This window comes from Protopterus annectens, chromosome 2.part0, assembly GCF_019279795.1.
Source record: "Protopterus annectens isolate FY-2018-M chromosome 2.part0, PAN1.0, whole genome shotgun sequence".
In the NCBI taxonomy this organism is placed as follows: Eukaryota; Metazoa; Chordata; order Ceratodontiformes; family Protopteridae; genus Protopterus; species Protopterus annectens.
The window spans coordinates 1304276400-1304291796 of NC_056728.1; the positions used below are offsets into that span (position 1 = coordinate 1304276400).

Here is a 15397-nt window from a genome sequence, read left to right on the forward strand (position 1 = left end):
TGCCATAACAGTAGATGTTCAAAGTATCACTGTTGCAGTGGCTGCTCCCTCCGTCCATCCCACTTTGTTTTTTTGTTTATGCCAGGGTGTGTATGTATGTATGTATATATGTGTGTGTGTGTGTGTGTGTGTGTGTATATATATATATATATATATATATATATATATATATATATACATATATATACATATATACATATATATATATATATATATATATATATATATATATATACATATATATATATATATATATATATATATATATATATATACATATATATATAGCTTTGGAAGCTGGCCAGCTGTTAACCATGACAGGATATAACCTATACAGCTAAGGCTACTGCAGCACTGATCATTCTAACATCTACTGTTATGGTAAGTTTGTTCACACAGCTGTACTTTCTTGGCTGACAATTTTAGGAAGATCCTCATGGTCTAAGACAATTTTCCAATTCTAATTAATACTTCTCTAGTGGAAGTACTATCCATAATAATTTCCAGTCTAAATGTGCTGGACAAATCTTTACTTTTGACCTTAATCATGTTGACTGTTGGCTATAAAACCCAGTACTGGGGCAAAGCACTAAACATATCTCACACAGATCACACAGATCAGACCAAACTCACAGACCTACATATGTTGAGACTCTTAAAAGTAACCTACCTAAACCAGAAAGGCCTCCTAAATTTAACTTAAGGAACAAGTATTGTCAGCAACCACACAACACAGACAGCACCCACCTTGAAACATCATCAAAGTGTCAGTGTCTCAGTTCAAAACCTCACAAGGCAAGCCTCCTCACAATCCAACATCTTAGTCATAGGTGACAACAGTGTTAGACATACTGAATGCATCACTCACTAGCCTGCGCAAGGAGAGTTTCACAGTTAAGTTGCCTATATGGGGCTGGCATTCACCATATCATGCAGTCATTCAAGTCCTTGCACCATTAGTACACATTTGATGCAAATTTTAGTACATGTGGATGCAATTTGACTTGAAGTACCTCCCTGGACTGTGTTATAATAACATAGCTAGATTCATCACATACTCCCCTTTTAAAAACTCACACCACCTAGAACTTGAAGAACCATATACTCTATCAACAATTACTTATCACTCAAAAGACCCTATACCACCCCAACAACACACCTATCCTCACTAATATGATTATACCATACAAAAATCTGACTACACTACGCTCTGCTAATAAGCTCCTAGTTTCCTCGATTAAATCCAACAACAAAGCTGGTGACTCTCTCTTCACAAACACAGCAGGTAAAACTGGAATCAGCTTCCTTCTGAATTATCAACCCTTGCTTCCACTTCTTTATTTAAAAAACATCTTAAAGAATATCTTAAAACTCATTGGCTTTGTCCTTGTGCTAACCCAGACTGATATATTTTTCCCCTTCCTGCTCTTACCCCTTTCCCTACTCCTCTAACCTTTGCCTCCAAATCTAGTTACTACTCTAAGGGCTTTACTGTCTTATTTGGTATTGCTCATACCTACTATTGTGTTTAGTACAATTTATTAGTATAATTTTTAGTATAACTTTTATTGCTTAAAATTTTATTATTATAATTTTTCTTTTGACCAATGCTACCTCTGCATTATGATTTTCAATGTCTTTTATATATTGTTAACTTTGTCACTGTTCATTCTTGGAGCTTTTCTCCCCGGCCTCTACTGAAAATGGACATATATCCAGTTAGACTAGCCCGGTCAACAAATGTAAAATAAATAAAAAAAATAAATAAAAATATTCCCTGAAACTTTGTCTAGCCCATAGTGCCTTTTTTAGGCAACATCAGTCATCCAAAATAACCTTTATGTTAACTGGGTTCTGTTTTGTTACTGCTGTTCAGTGCTACTAGTCTTATGAGAAACCCCCACTCCATACAAGCACGCTTCACTCTGATATGTACATCTTTAAGGAGACCTGGTTCAAGACCATTGAGAGCACCCTGTTAGTACCAGACAGCTTTATTATTATAAGTATGGCGTCCGTGTCCAGTTATAATTCCACTGCATTCCACACTCAGACTGGACATTGACTATAATGCCTCCTTCAGCATATCCGTCAGAACATTTGATACAACTCAAATGCCTACAGTGCTTTATTACTTAGAAACATCAAGGGCTAAAGTCATAAAAACTGTGCAGTCTGTCTCAAAGCCTTGTAATCCTTGGTGTCATACAGGCTACTGAGGGGTGATCTCTGCCTCACATACAGAGCCTCAACAGACCCTATACCTTCAGACCTGCACATTTATAAGTCCATCTAGGGCATGAACATCCACTAGAGATGTAAATCTCTTACAATATAAATAGAACTTGATAGAAGAGTAATATGTATCATAGAGTATAGCACATTTTTGGAATGTTTTTCCTCTCTGATAAAGCAAAGTACTTCTCTTACATTATTCAAATGTAATCTGTATGAATGGATGGGTAGCCAGAAATTCACCCCTGGTTTAGCACCTTTGCCCCTCATGGTTGTGGCAACATGTAACATTTCTGCTTGTTTCTTGGTTATTACTTAAAAATAAGGACTAAAAACGTCAATTAACTTGAGCCCTGTTGATCGGGAGTCTTCCCTTCTTCCTAGGCAAAAAAATGCTCTGAAGCTTTTGGCATTCCTCATGCCTTTTAAAGAAGCACTCTGCAAACTGCTAGCAGGAGAAGCACCCAAAGCTTTTGGAAGCTGGCCAGTACAGGTTGGGTAAAGTAACTTTACTTAGGCTACTTCAACGGTAATACATTAGAACATTTACTGTTATGGTAAGTTTACGTTTGTAAACTGTCTTATGTGCCCTTTTTCTCTGTGTTCACATAATTTTCTAGGGCGTTCTGTCACAAAGTCTGATGTCATTCCACAGCAATAACAAACTTTCAGTTGAGGGGTAACAAATACCCTTGTATCAGTGTTACATAAGTGCCACAAAGAGTCTTTTCAGCCATTTCAAAGGCAGTTAATTCAGAAAACATTGAGAAGAATAGCTCAGTTTCCCAGTTGCCCCAAAGCACTGTCTGGTTAAGTGAAAAGTTGCTCAAGGTTACACAGAAGGCAAGTGAAGGCTGAAGGAATTGAATCCTGTACCACAGAAAGCAGTTCATTAACAGCTTATAGCCTTAGTCCTCTGTGCTGACAGTTCTCTATAAAGATTCCATTCTCATTCCAGAAAAGCATCCTATATCCCTTATTTCCATATAAAATATTGTCTTACTGTTGTAGCAAAGCAGTTATTTTTTCAAAACATCTTTATTAAACATGACCATAAAAGTGACATTGGTACATGCACAGCAACAGAAAAGAACCTATAGTAAGATTTTATTTTCTTGCTGTGTACTTTTTAACAATTTTTGTTCACTCCAACATTATGTAAATGGCTCAATTCCTGCTTCCTTTTTAATTTCCCTCCTCCTCCTGAACACTGTTCAACATGCATTGTTCCCACAAATTCCATTAATTTATTTTAATTTACTCCTCCTCCTTTCTAAAGTTCCCATTTCCATTTTTTTCTCCTTTACAATGTTCACTATTTCATTTATAGTTGGTTTAGATTTTGATTTCCATTTGCTAGTAACTGCTTTTTTGGCAGCTAGCAGCACTACACTTAGTAAGTCTTGGTATGTTTGAGCAATTCAGAACTGTATCCCAGCTCAGAAGAATAGTTTCCTTAGTTACAACCATTTGTTCCCCCAGTGTTTTTGACAAAATGTTCTTTAGGGGAATTTTTTAAATCTGCTAACTCATTGGATACACAAAACACTTGTTCCCATTTAAGTCCTTCCCATCACCTTCAGCATTTGCTGTCTGCCTAAGGAAATTCTCTGAAGTTGCTTGAGGTATAAAATACCTATGCAAACACTTGGAAGCAAAAATCCTTCTGGACTTTGTTCCATGCATGGGAACTGTAGAGATGTCTTTGTGATTTCTTTTTACAGGGACTTTCTGTTCTCTCTTTCAATCTTTTCTAATCTCAGTGATTTATATTTATCATGCAATATTTTATATGCCCTACTAATAACCCTTTTAAAAAGCAACTTCTTTTTTGATTTAACTAGAAGCACTACCATGGCTGGGTCTTTCATTTTAACAATGCCCTCTCCCATTCTCTTTGCCTATACTGTTGCCATCAATTCTTGGTATGAAAGGTAGACTCTAACCTGCAGTTCAAACTTTTGCTTAGCCTCATCCTGCTCTATTATCTTTCCCTCTGTAGTTATTTGCTCACAGGGCTTTTTGGTTCCTTTGCTTATTTTCTCCAGTAAATTCCAGCCACCTCTTGTCTACAGTCATCCCTCTTTGCAAAAATCTCCTTTCTCCAGTCTGGTGTTGGCTTGGTTCTTAGACTACTGTGTGTTATTTTATGAATATAATATTCTGGATGGTTGTTCTACTTAAAGATCTGCAACTAAAATCCTACTCTTTCCTTACTTCAACTCCTCCCACCACCATTTCATTGTCATGTCTTTCCATTTTGGTTTAATACTTTCTACTTGTGAGATATATATATATATATATATATATATATATATATATATATATATATATACATATATAAAAAACTCTTAATTCCATAGCTCTAAAATATCACTTTAAAGGAGGTAAACTTGAACCATTTTGTTCTATGGGGAGAATCAGCTTATCTTAACTCTTGCCCTCTTCTCCTTCCTCATAAATTACATCATATATTTATTAATTACGGTCCACAGCTTCTCTGGTTGATTAAAAGTATGTCTGATCTGTATATGAAACTAATGGGACTAGAAACACTTTCACTGCTTGTATCTTGCTATCCATATCCATAATCATGAGCTTCCAGTTTCTCAATTTTTGTGTATTATCTTTAGTCTCTTCCCACATATCTTTAGCTGCTGTAATAATCCATACACCCAAGTACTTTATCTTTCTATGCCTCCATAAATCTAACAAAACTGTTATTGACAATGATTTTGTAATGCCCACTGATTTGAAATGTATCATCACTCTCCATCCAGATTTAGACTATGGAACATGTTTTGATATTCCAGTAAGCCTTCTTTTTTGCATAACAAAAACAGCTGATTCAGTTTCTAAAGCTACATCAAGAGTGTCTGTTTACTTCTGGCATAGCATCACCCAGATTTGCATGGCAGAAACTGTGAATGGTTTTGATGGTTTAGCCCAAATAACTTTTCCAAAAATTGAAAGCTTAATACATTTTTGTTGTAAGCTATTTTACTCTTGCTGCTTCTGTGTATGATACAGCTACTCTCTGCTTTTCTGGCTAATAGGAACAGTGTGCATGTTCCATTGTGCTTATATCACCTTCTGAAGAACCCATGTGCTGATCCACATTTTTTGAACACTGTATCTTGCTGTATACTGGCATTCAAATCCAGCTTTTCCCATTATAGAGAGCCTTGAATATATTAGCGTCTGCATTCTTGATGTCAGTCAGCCTAAGTAACTTTTCATTGCGAACACCTCCAGACTGCAGTAGTATCCATAGTATTAGTATCTACCACAACTTAAACCTCATTCTTAATAGTTTCCACTGTAGCATGCTCGCTCCTGTCCACCTCATCATTTTCCTGTCCCTTTTCCCAAACTAGAAACTTTGAGTAAGATACTTTCCTTAATATCTCAGCCAGATTTCCCACGGTTAGTGTGACTGCCACCTTGGGCCTTCCTTGAAAATAGGCCACAAGTGTAATGGGACTATTCCAGTCAACAAAATGTAAGTACTGGCAGAAGTGAAGCAGCTAGGACTAGATAAGAAAAAAAAAAAAGGTGCTTTGTGTTATGTTTTGCATTTCAATCTGAATGATTACAGCCTTCAGTTCTTTCCTGTAGTTAGTTTAAAGATAATTTTTAATGATAAAGGAACTTGCCTGCCCAGTTTGCATATAAATAAAAGAACTGCCTTGTGATTCTTAAAAGCTGTTTGTATGATGTTCATCGTGGTACCCTGCTGCAGTCATCACACTTGGGTTATCCTGCCGTCAGGCGGTCCTGCAGTCGGCCCGAATTCCAAAGTCCTGGTCCGGCATTGGTTGCTGTCGCTTCTTCCCTGACGTCAGAACACCAGGGGTATATCAGAGGCATCCGACGCCATTTTCTTCAGTCTTTCTTGCCGCGCGGTGCCCAAAGCAGAAGCAGTTCGCAAGTGCCGGTTGGCCGACACCTGAGATTTTCGAATCGAGTTTCAGTCCGAAGTCTTCAAATCTAAGTACCCCGTTGGGGAACTTTTTCTTGCCTCAGTCCGATGTCAGAAAAAGTTAACAATTGCATTTCTTGTGGGAAGCAAATACCTCATAAGGACTTTCATTCTTTTTGTATACCTTGCCTAGGCCCAGACCACAACGTCACTGGTTGTCGGTTTTGTGCTAGGTTCAACAAGCGAACTATAAAGCGACGCTTTGATTTCGCATGACACTACTTCGGTAGAAAATTTAATTACATTATGCCGAGCAACCGACTACCGGCGTGCATAAAAAACGCAAGGATAAAGACAGGCAGCCTAGATCCAAGCCAGACTCTGAGGCCTCGGCTGGGCTGGTCGCCGGTTCTCCGGTTTTCAGTGAGGCACCTACGCAGCCCCTGACTACAGCTGAATTGGATCCCCAGGCCACTTCGGATCCCCCAGCAGAGAGTTCTAGGCCGACGCAGTTTTTTTCCTTAGGCCCTACCGATAACATTGCAGTAGGGGAAGCCGGTGCTGTAGAAACACCTTCGGTTTCTGAAGGTGTCTTCAGACCAACTACCCTCACCATAAAATCTTATGCTAAGCTAAAGACTCTTCTAAAGCCAAAAAAGCCTACACTTCAGTCTCCAGGTCAAGGCCCTTTGCCTAAGAAACAGATGCTTAAAATGGCTGAAGATTTGATTATTTTGATCAGGGGTTCCCAACCCCCCCCCCGACAAAAGGCGTAGACAAGAGGAGGATTATGCCTCCTCTGATCAAGTGTCTGTTTCCTCAGGCTCCTCTGAGGAACAGGATTACTCCTTTCCCCCTTATCAAGATTCTGATGCTGAAGACTCCATTCCCTCAGCTTCTCCCCCTGAAGATTATTTCTTTGGGGAAACCTTACACACCATGAGAGAACATTTCCACTGGGAAGGTCAGGACTACTCTGACTCAAAGAAAAGGCTCCGAGAGTTTCTTTTACACCCCCAGCACAGACCACTTGCTATATCCCCCCAGTTTTGGACATTGTGGATGATGTCTTCTTAGAATCTAGTCTAAATCCAGACTCTCTGCCTCCTGCTCCAGCCAAACCAGATAGATACTATAGAGTGCCTGACTCGCACAAATTCCTTTACAAAAGCCCTGCTGCTGACCCAGAGACAATCTCCCAGGGTCCCAAAGGGGCTAAGGCTTCTATGGCAAAAAATCCTGTACCCTCAGAAAGGGACTCCAGAGCACTAGATAGGTGGGGGAAGAAGGTTTACACTTCAACTACTCTAGCCATGAGAGCACTAAATTGTCAATTTCACATGCTTAAATACCAGCAATTCCTAATGTCTCAAATAAAACAAAAGAACAGTCTGAATTCAAGGAAATGCAAGATCTGTTACATGCAGCTGAACAGGTGGGCAAACATACTTTACAATGTGGTTTTGATGCCTTGGAAGCTTCCTCTAGAGCAGCTGTTACTGGGTCTGTTATACGTAGGCATGCTTGGTTAAAGGGACAATCTCTGCCTGATCATGTTAAAGCAAAGTTACTGGATACACCCTTACAGCAGGATGTCTTATTTGGGGTTAAAGCAGAGGAGGTTTTAAAGAAAATGGAGGATAAGGCAAAATCTATGCAGACGGTCAAAGATTTCTTACAGGTACAGCCCCCACGCTTCAGCAGAAATTGGCCAACAAAAAATTGGTCCTTTCCAGCTTCTGACAGACCACAGAGGGGTAAATACAGGCGCCCAAGGGGCAGAGGACAAGCGCAAATCCCTAACAAACCTCGCCAGTGGGGCACTACAACACAGAAGGGAGGAGAAGACAGGTTCCAAACCACTAGAAGGCAAACACAATGACTTAAACCTCATACTGCCAAGCAAAACTCTCTTGGCAGCTCCCTTGGGAGGAAAATTAACACTTTTTGCAGACAACTGGTGCATCGTCACAAAGGACAAATGGGTCCTAGACATTATCTCACACGGATACAGATTTCATTTCCACACCTTTCCAAGGATAAAAGGAATGCCAAACCTGCCACAAAATTAATGGGCAGAGGCACAAAAACAAATTACAGCTCTCATGGACATGAGAGCCATTCAACTGGTACCTACACAGGAGCAAGGCCAAGGATTTTACTCAAGGCTCTTTCTAGTCCCCAGAAAGGACAATGCTTCCCTATTCTGGACCTTTGAATTTTAAACACCTTCTTGCAAGTACCCAAATTCAAGATGTTAACACTACAGCAGCTTCTTCCCATGTTGGGCAAGAAAGTTGGGCTAGTAACATTGGACCTCAAGGAGGCATACCTGCATGTCCTTATCAGACAAAGTTGCAGAAGATACCTCCATTTCATTGCAGGTTCAACCCATTACCAATTCTCTGCACTGCCCTTTGACTTAACTACTGCGCCCAGGGTCTTCACAAAATGCCTAGCACCAGTAATTGCATACTGCAGACAAATAGGAATTCAAATATACCCGTACCTGGACGACTGTCTCATCCAAGCAGAAAGCAAGGACATTCTCTTACAACACCTGGCTTTTGTAAAACATCTTCTAAGTTGCCTAGGGTACACAGTAAACGAAAAGAAATCAAAACTAGTGCCCTCACAAAATATGACATTCCTGGGTGCCAGCTTGAATACAACAGCCCAGATGGCTTATCTGACGCCAGACAAACAACTACAACTAACTCAATACTTCAAAATAATGGCAACAAAGACCCAACTCCCTGCAAGAAAAATTCTGCAGGCCTTGGGCTTCATGGCATCTTGCATACTACTAATACCATTTGCAAAACTGCATATGAGGAAATTACAATGGTACCTCAAAAGCGTATGGACTCAACACAGCCGCAGCTTGGAAACAATGATAAATCTCATTCCCTGCCTTCAACAGGAGTTTCTATGGTGGTCACAGGCATGTCACCTCAACAAGGGTCAGCCTTTTTACCCTACCCCCAGCCAGGCAAACTATGACAACAGATGCATCGGACTATGCCTGGGGGGCACACACGGCAGAACGGTGCGTTCAAGGCATATGGACAGCAGATCAAAGGCATCTGCACATCAATCAAAAAGAAATGCTAGCTGTACAAAATGCTCTGACAGCCTTCAAGGACCTCTTACATCCAGGACAGCTTATCATAAGGACAGACAACACCACAGTAATGTGGTACATAAACAAACAAGGGCGTACACACTCCTTCCCTCTGTGCAGGCAAGCAATGTCCTTGTGGAACACAGCACTGGATTACCAAGTTCAATTACAAGCTCAGTTCCTGTCAGGAAAAAAGAACACATTGGCAGACGACCTAAGCAGAAACATCATGGATCCCCACGAATGGAAACTGGATCCACAAGTATTCGCAATGATAAGTCAAAAATGGCGGCTCCCAGACATAGACCGGTTTGCCAGCCCTCAAAACTATCAGCTAACAAAGTTTTGCACAAGGACTTTTCACCATCAAGCTTGGAAAGTGGACGCACTCTCATTCAGTTGGAAAATGCTAACAGTATATGCCTTTCCTCCACTACCCCTTCTCACAAAGGTGCTACTGAAAGTCAGGATAGAGAGACCCTGAATGATGCTCATTGCCCCAGACTGGCCACGCCAGCACTGGTACCCACTATTAAGGAATATGGCCCAGGGCCCACCATGGATTCTACCACAAATTACCCACCTGCTCACACAGCAAGACAATCAGATTCTACACAGCCAGCTCAAAACCTTAAACTTGGCTGCATGGCAAATCACCTAAGCAACCAGCCAGCTCCTCTCTCACAAGCTGTTATGGATGTTATTCTGGAGGCCAGGAGGCCCAGCACCAGGAAAGCCTAAGCTAAAGGCTAAAATACCCTTCAGCCAGACATACCTCAGATTCTGCAATATCTAACTGAGATGTTACACAAAGGGCTTTCTTTTTCATCTATTAAAATCGACGCCTCAGCTATTTCTGCTCACTACAACACAGATCCTCCCTTATTTTCACATCCACTCCTGAGGCAGTTTCAAACAAAGCAAAACTCTCCTCCAAATAATAAAACCACGCGTTTTGTATGACAAAAAAAGAATCCACAGTTAGTATCGCTTTTAACAAACGCTTCATCAGCCAGACATAAAATGATCGCTAAAATGGCGAAGAGGGTCTGTAGCTAAAAATGGCTTTTTAAAGTCACTCTATTTAACTTAAACTTGTGTGCTTGCAGTTTTTTAATCATTTAAGCTTCCTTTCTTCTATAAAACGGCTTTGGCTGGGGCATTGGTGTATTGACCTTGCCAATAGCATAGATGCTCCTCATTCCTCTCTCGCTTTCTTGTTGTTGTTGCAAAAGACGCAACGCGTCTGTCACAGGTCACACACAACAAAGTAGTAGAGTCGCAATAAGTGGATCTACAATTAATTCCTGAATTATTTTATGTGTTATGGGATGTGTGAATGTTATGATATATGATATATTCATACAGGATATATAAGAGAACAAACCCTATGTACCTGAAGTTCTAAATGTCCATTGTTACTTAATTGAAATCTGTCATAACAAAGTAATCTGTTAGTATAACATCTTAATCTATTCAGGACGCGGTCTCTCTCCAATCTTACTCCTCCATCCCTCATCACAATCTCCAGTTTCTCAGAGGAGCCAAAAACATTAGGCCTCCCAGAAGAGCACCAGCGCCTACTTGGGACCTCAACTTTGTTCTGGAAAAACTCATGCTACCTCCTTTTGAGACAGCTTTCTCAGCTGATTTAAAGTTTATATCATAGAAGACTGCCCTGCTGCTAGCAATCACTTCAGCTAGAAGAGTTTCGGAGCTTCATGCACTAATGGCAGTAGAGCCTTTCCTCATTTTTCATCAGGACAGAGTTTCTCTACGAACTAACCCCTCCTTTATGCCTAAGGTGGTATCCAGTGTGGCTCTAAATCAAAACCATTCATTTACCCACCTTCTTCCCAAATCCACAGAACAAAGGAGAAAGACTCCTGCATTCCTTGGACATTCACAGACAGCTACGTTACTACTTGGATAAAACTAAGGTTTTCAGAAAATCTGACCAGCTTTTTGTATCCTATGCTACAGCATCACAAGGAAAGGCTATCTCAAAACAGACCATTTCCAAATGGATAGGACATTGCATATGCTTTTGCTACACCCACCATGGAAAACCAGTTCCTGCTACCATAAGTCTCCACTCTACCAGGGCAGCAGCTACATCTACAGCCTTCCTCAGGGGGGTGCCAACCAAGGATATTCTGGAAGCTGCAACTTGGAGTTCAGTACACACCTTCACCAAACATTACCACTTACCACTTTACTTTAAGACTAGAGCTGGCTTCGCCACTGCAGTTTTGCAGGGCCTTCTAGCCTCCTCTAACTCTGTTTGACTCCACCTCCCATCCTTAGCTTTGGTATTCTACCCAAGTGTGATGACTGCAGCAGGGTACCACGATGAACATAGTACAGTTTTGTACCTACCATAAATGTAGATGTTCTAGTGTATACCCTGCTGCAGTTCAGGTTACCCTCCCTCCATCCCCTCTGGACTAGCTGAACTTATCTCTTCCACTCTATTCTTTACTACCTCTGTGGTGTATTTGCTTGTGTCTAAGGGTTTTGTTTCATTTTTTTCATATAACTATATGTATGTGTATATATATATATATATATATATATATATATATTTTTTTTTTTTTTTTGCCTACCTATTAGGGGCACCTGACATCTGGGGCAAGAAAAACTGAAGAAAATGGCGTCGGATGCCTCTGATATACCCCTGGCGCTCTGACGTCAGGGAATAAGCGACAGCAACCGACGCCAGACCAGGACTTTGGAATTCGGGCTGACTGCACCACTGCCTGACGGCAGGATAACCCAAGTGCGATGACTGCAGCAGGGTATACACTCGAACATCTACATTTATGGTAGGTACAAAACTGTACTGTCTGCTGTGTCCTGATCGAGTGATGGACCGTTTTCATTAATATTTGCAAATTCCCCCCTACCTTACACAATCTCAAAGGATTTTTAATTCTTCTAGGGCAGCTGATTTTTTTGTGTGCACTGCTTCATGCTGGCTATAAAGCCTCCCTCCCACTGCTTATTTTATTTGTTTGTTCCCTTGGGATGACTGCCCTTCAACCCATTTTTTACCCCGGAGATGAAGGTTGAACTAACTGTGAATGATGTCATCATTGGCTTGGGGTTTTTGTTTTTTTGTCCATAAGGTTGTAGCATCCCCTGAGCATACCTGAAAATCCAGGAGTTTGGCATGCACTGGGTTACCCCTCTGTTTGTACATAAATCTGCACATAAATAATCAATGCCCCTGCCCCCCACCCTTTCATAAATATCAGCTCCACTTAATCCCCAGTAGAGACCAGGGATTTTACTATATAAATATGCTTAGGTACATACTTTTTTCCCTTCCCCACTGAAGAGAGGCGAGTGGGCTCAGCTGCACTGTACACCCCCCCAGGCTCCAATAGGTACCTGAACCACTAATCAAACTCCTGTCTCCTGGGTCATAGTCAGGTCATTGGCTGCTGTGCCATTGAAACAGCTGTGCTCCTGGGTTACTTTTTGATTGAATTATTTGCACAGAAAATGTTTGTTGATAATCATTTGATTCTTAAGAAATGACTTTTAGAAATGGCCATTTCCTAATTTATTTTTTCATTCTTTTCAGAAGTAATACCACCAGATTTGACATTACATATGAATGGCAGTGACAATTTCCTTCCTAGCTGCACTAGAATGAGGACTGATATGGAACCTCTGGGTTTATTGGATCCAGTAAACCGAGCAGAAGAGTCTGATACGCTACCAGAATTATTGTTCCCATTCACTTGCCGTATGTGTGGACTAGTACTGGATGATGGATTCACACAGGAGGAAGGTGTAGCAGAGCAAATCTGTGCTAGATGCAGCCTAGATGTCTTGTCAGTAGAGGCCATGGGCACTTCAGCTAAAGGTGACAAAGCTTTCTCCTGCACTTTGTGTTCCTTTGCAACACATTACCCAAACCACTTAGTGAGGCACATGAAAACACACAGCGGTGAGAAACCGTACAAGTGTTCCCTTTGTAGCTATGCCTCAGCACATTTTGACAATCTTAAACGGCATCAGCGAATTCATACCGGTGAAAAGCCCTACAAGTGTGAGATGTGCGATTATGCCTGTGGAAACCTGGCAAACTTGAAGCGACATGAGCGCATACATTCTGGTGACAAACCCTTTAAGTGCAATATCTGTAATTACTGTTGCAACCAGAGCATGAACCTAAAGAGGCATATGCTCAGACATACTGGTGAAAAGCCATTCAGATGTGAAGAATGCTCTTATACTACTGGACACTGGGACAATTACAAACGGCATCAAAAAATACATGGGCACTCTGTTGAAGGTTGGACTAATCCTCATAGTACCAGATTAGTGCAGTAGCAGTCTGCTTAAGCTTGGTCAGTGTTACAAGTCTAAATAATTTGTTTACATCACTTATTAAAGAATTTGTACTTTCATTGCCTCTTTTTTTGTTAACCAGGCTGGGTGTATTTAAATTTTGTTGCCAACTTCATTTAAACAACTTTAATTACACGTGTGCATGAAGTCTTTGATGCACTGAAGTTTTTTTGTTTCTAGAGTTGCTTTTATACTCTGCGTGTCTTAACTGCCACAGATTTTTGGAATTAGAGTTTCAAGTCAACTGTTATCTACATGGAGCTTCCAACAGAAAGCCATACTTTTGTAGTTAACCCTTTTATTTATTAGTGTTTGTTGGCTAGGATATCAAGTTGGACATGACTCATTTTCAGTAGAGTACCAATAAGAAGAATCGTAGCAGTGAGTTTTTCTAGACCAGTACATGTGCAGTAAATGCTAGCAATGTACACTGACACAAGGGATAAGCACAGGAATGTAGTTTCATCAGTATGAAAACATCTGAAGTTTCACTATGTACAACAGCAAGTTGTCTGTTAACTGAAAGGAGAACCCCATAATATTTGACAAGGGAAACTACATATGAAGTAGGTGTGTAGAATGAGAGCAGGAGCTAAACAGGGAGAGTATGAAGAGCAGCCAGAAGATGAAGGACAGGGAGGATTGCCAAGTGTAAAGTTAAGGAAGGAGGGAGGTAAAATTTGCAGAGTAAGACCATAGTGGTGGGGTAAAAGAGGGATGATTCATGGTGGATAAATTGAAGGAGGGATATGCAAAGCAAATAGATTTTGAGTGGTTCAGAGGAAACCAATTTTAGAGAAATTAGATTGTGACTTTATAGAAGGGAAGGATCACTTGACTATGGCAAAGAGATGAGTTGTGGAGGATGGAATGATGTTAGGTGATAGTCAGAAGACTACTTTAAAATGAAATGCCTGTGAAAAGATGATTTGCCTGATAAAACCTAAAGAAATTATTAGAAAAAAAGCTGTAACCTCATCTCGCCTGCTTTAAAATTCCTTACCTTTGGCTGGCCTTAGTGGTGGTGTTTCTTTATGTTTAGTCAGTGTTTCCTGTTAACGGAGTATAATGACCTTTTTTTTTTTTTTACTCGGCTGCTTCACAGCTCATCCACTTGTAGCAGAAGTCTGTCATTTAATGTCTGTTTCAGAACCTGGATAATCTGTTAGAAATTAAGTAAGCAGAAGTTTCCAAATAAAACAAAATTGTGAGCTACCTTTTGATTAATATACAGAGGACAGCTTTTGTGTGGAGAGATGACAAGACCCCCCCTCCACCTCCAGTGGTAAACTCCTATGTCATGGGCAAATTCTTAATATCAGCAGATTGTTTGAAAAATTTGAGATTTTGAAAATGCATTACTGCCGTTGTTGGCTATTGTGGCACTGCATGGATCCCTTATGATAAACTCCTCCAGTATATAACAGCATTTGTTATTTCACTAAATAAGTCCCTTCACCTGTAAGCCATAGACTTTGTATTTTTTTTTGTTTGCTTGCTGTGGCAATGTTTTCACAATTTTCTTAAATGAAGAATCTTAAGTAAAAATGAGGTATTGAATGTAGCCTTGTTAATCCAGAAGCCTTCTGTGCATCCCATCCCAAGAAGTGTGTTATCAGCATTCTGGCTGTACTGAATTGGGTCTGAACAACAGTGGATGTAGTATATGCCTGGTTCTGTTCTAAACTGTAGGAGAAAGCTGTAATATTAAATCAGGTATTGCCTTGGAGTTGGTTCTGTCAGTGCATCACCTT

At 40.4% G+C, this 15397-nt stretch overlaps 1 protein-coding gene across 3 annotated transcripts in view; it reads left to right on the forward strand.

Moving 5' to 3' along the window:
• The window catches only part of ZNF513 (zinc finger protein 513), a 436233-nt gene extending 422531 nt beyond the window's left edge, over positions 1–13702 (forward strand). For 2 of the 3 annotated variants that reach the window (XM_044061485.1, XM_044061487.1), the window contains one exon: positions 12871–13702. In XM_044061485.1, the coding sequence (XP_043917420.1) occupies positions 12871–13625 (755 nt within the window). In that variant the 3' untranslated portion in view covers positions 13626–13702. The remainder of the gene's footprint in view (positions 1–12870) is intronic. The other variant, XM_044061486.1, reaches the window with a different exon arrangement.
• The last annotated feature ends 1695 nt before the right edge of the window (positions 13703–15397 follow it).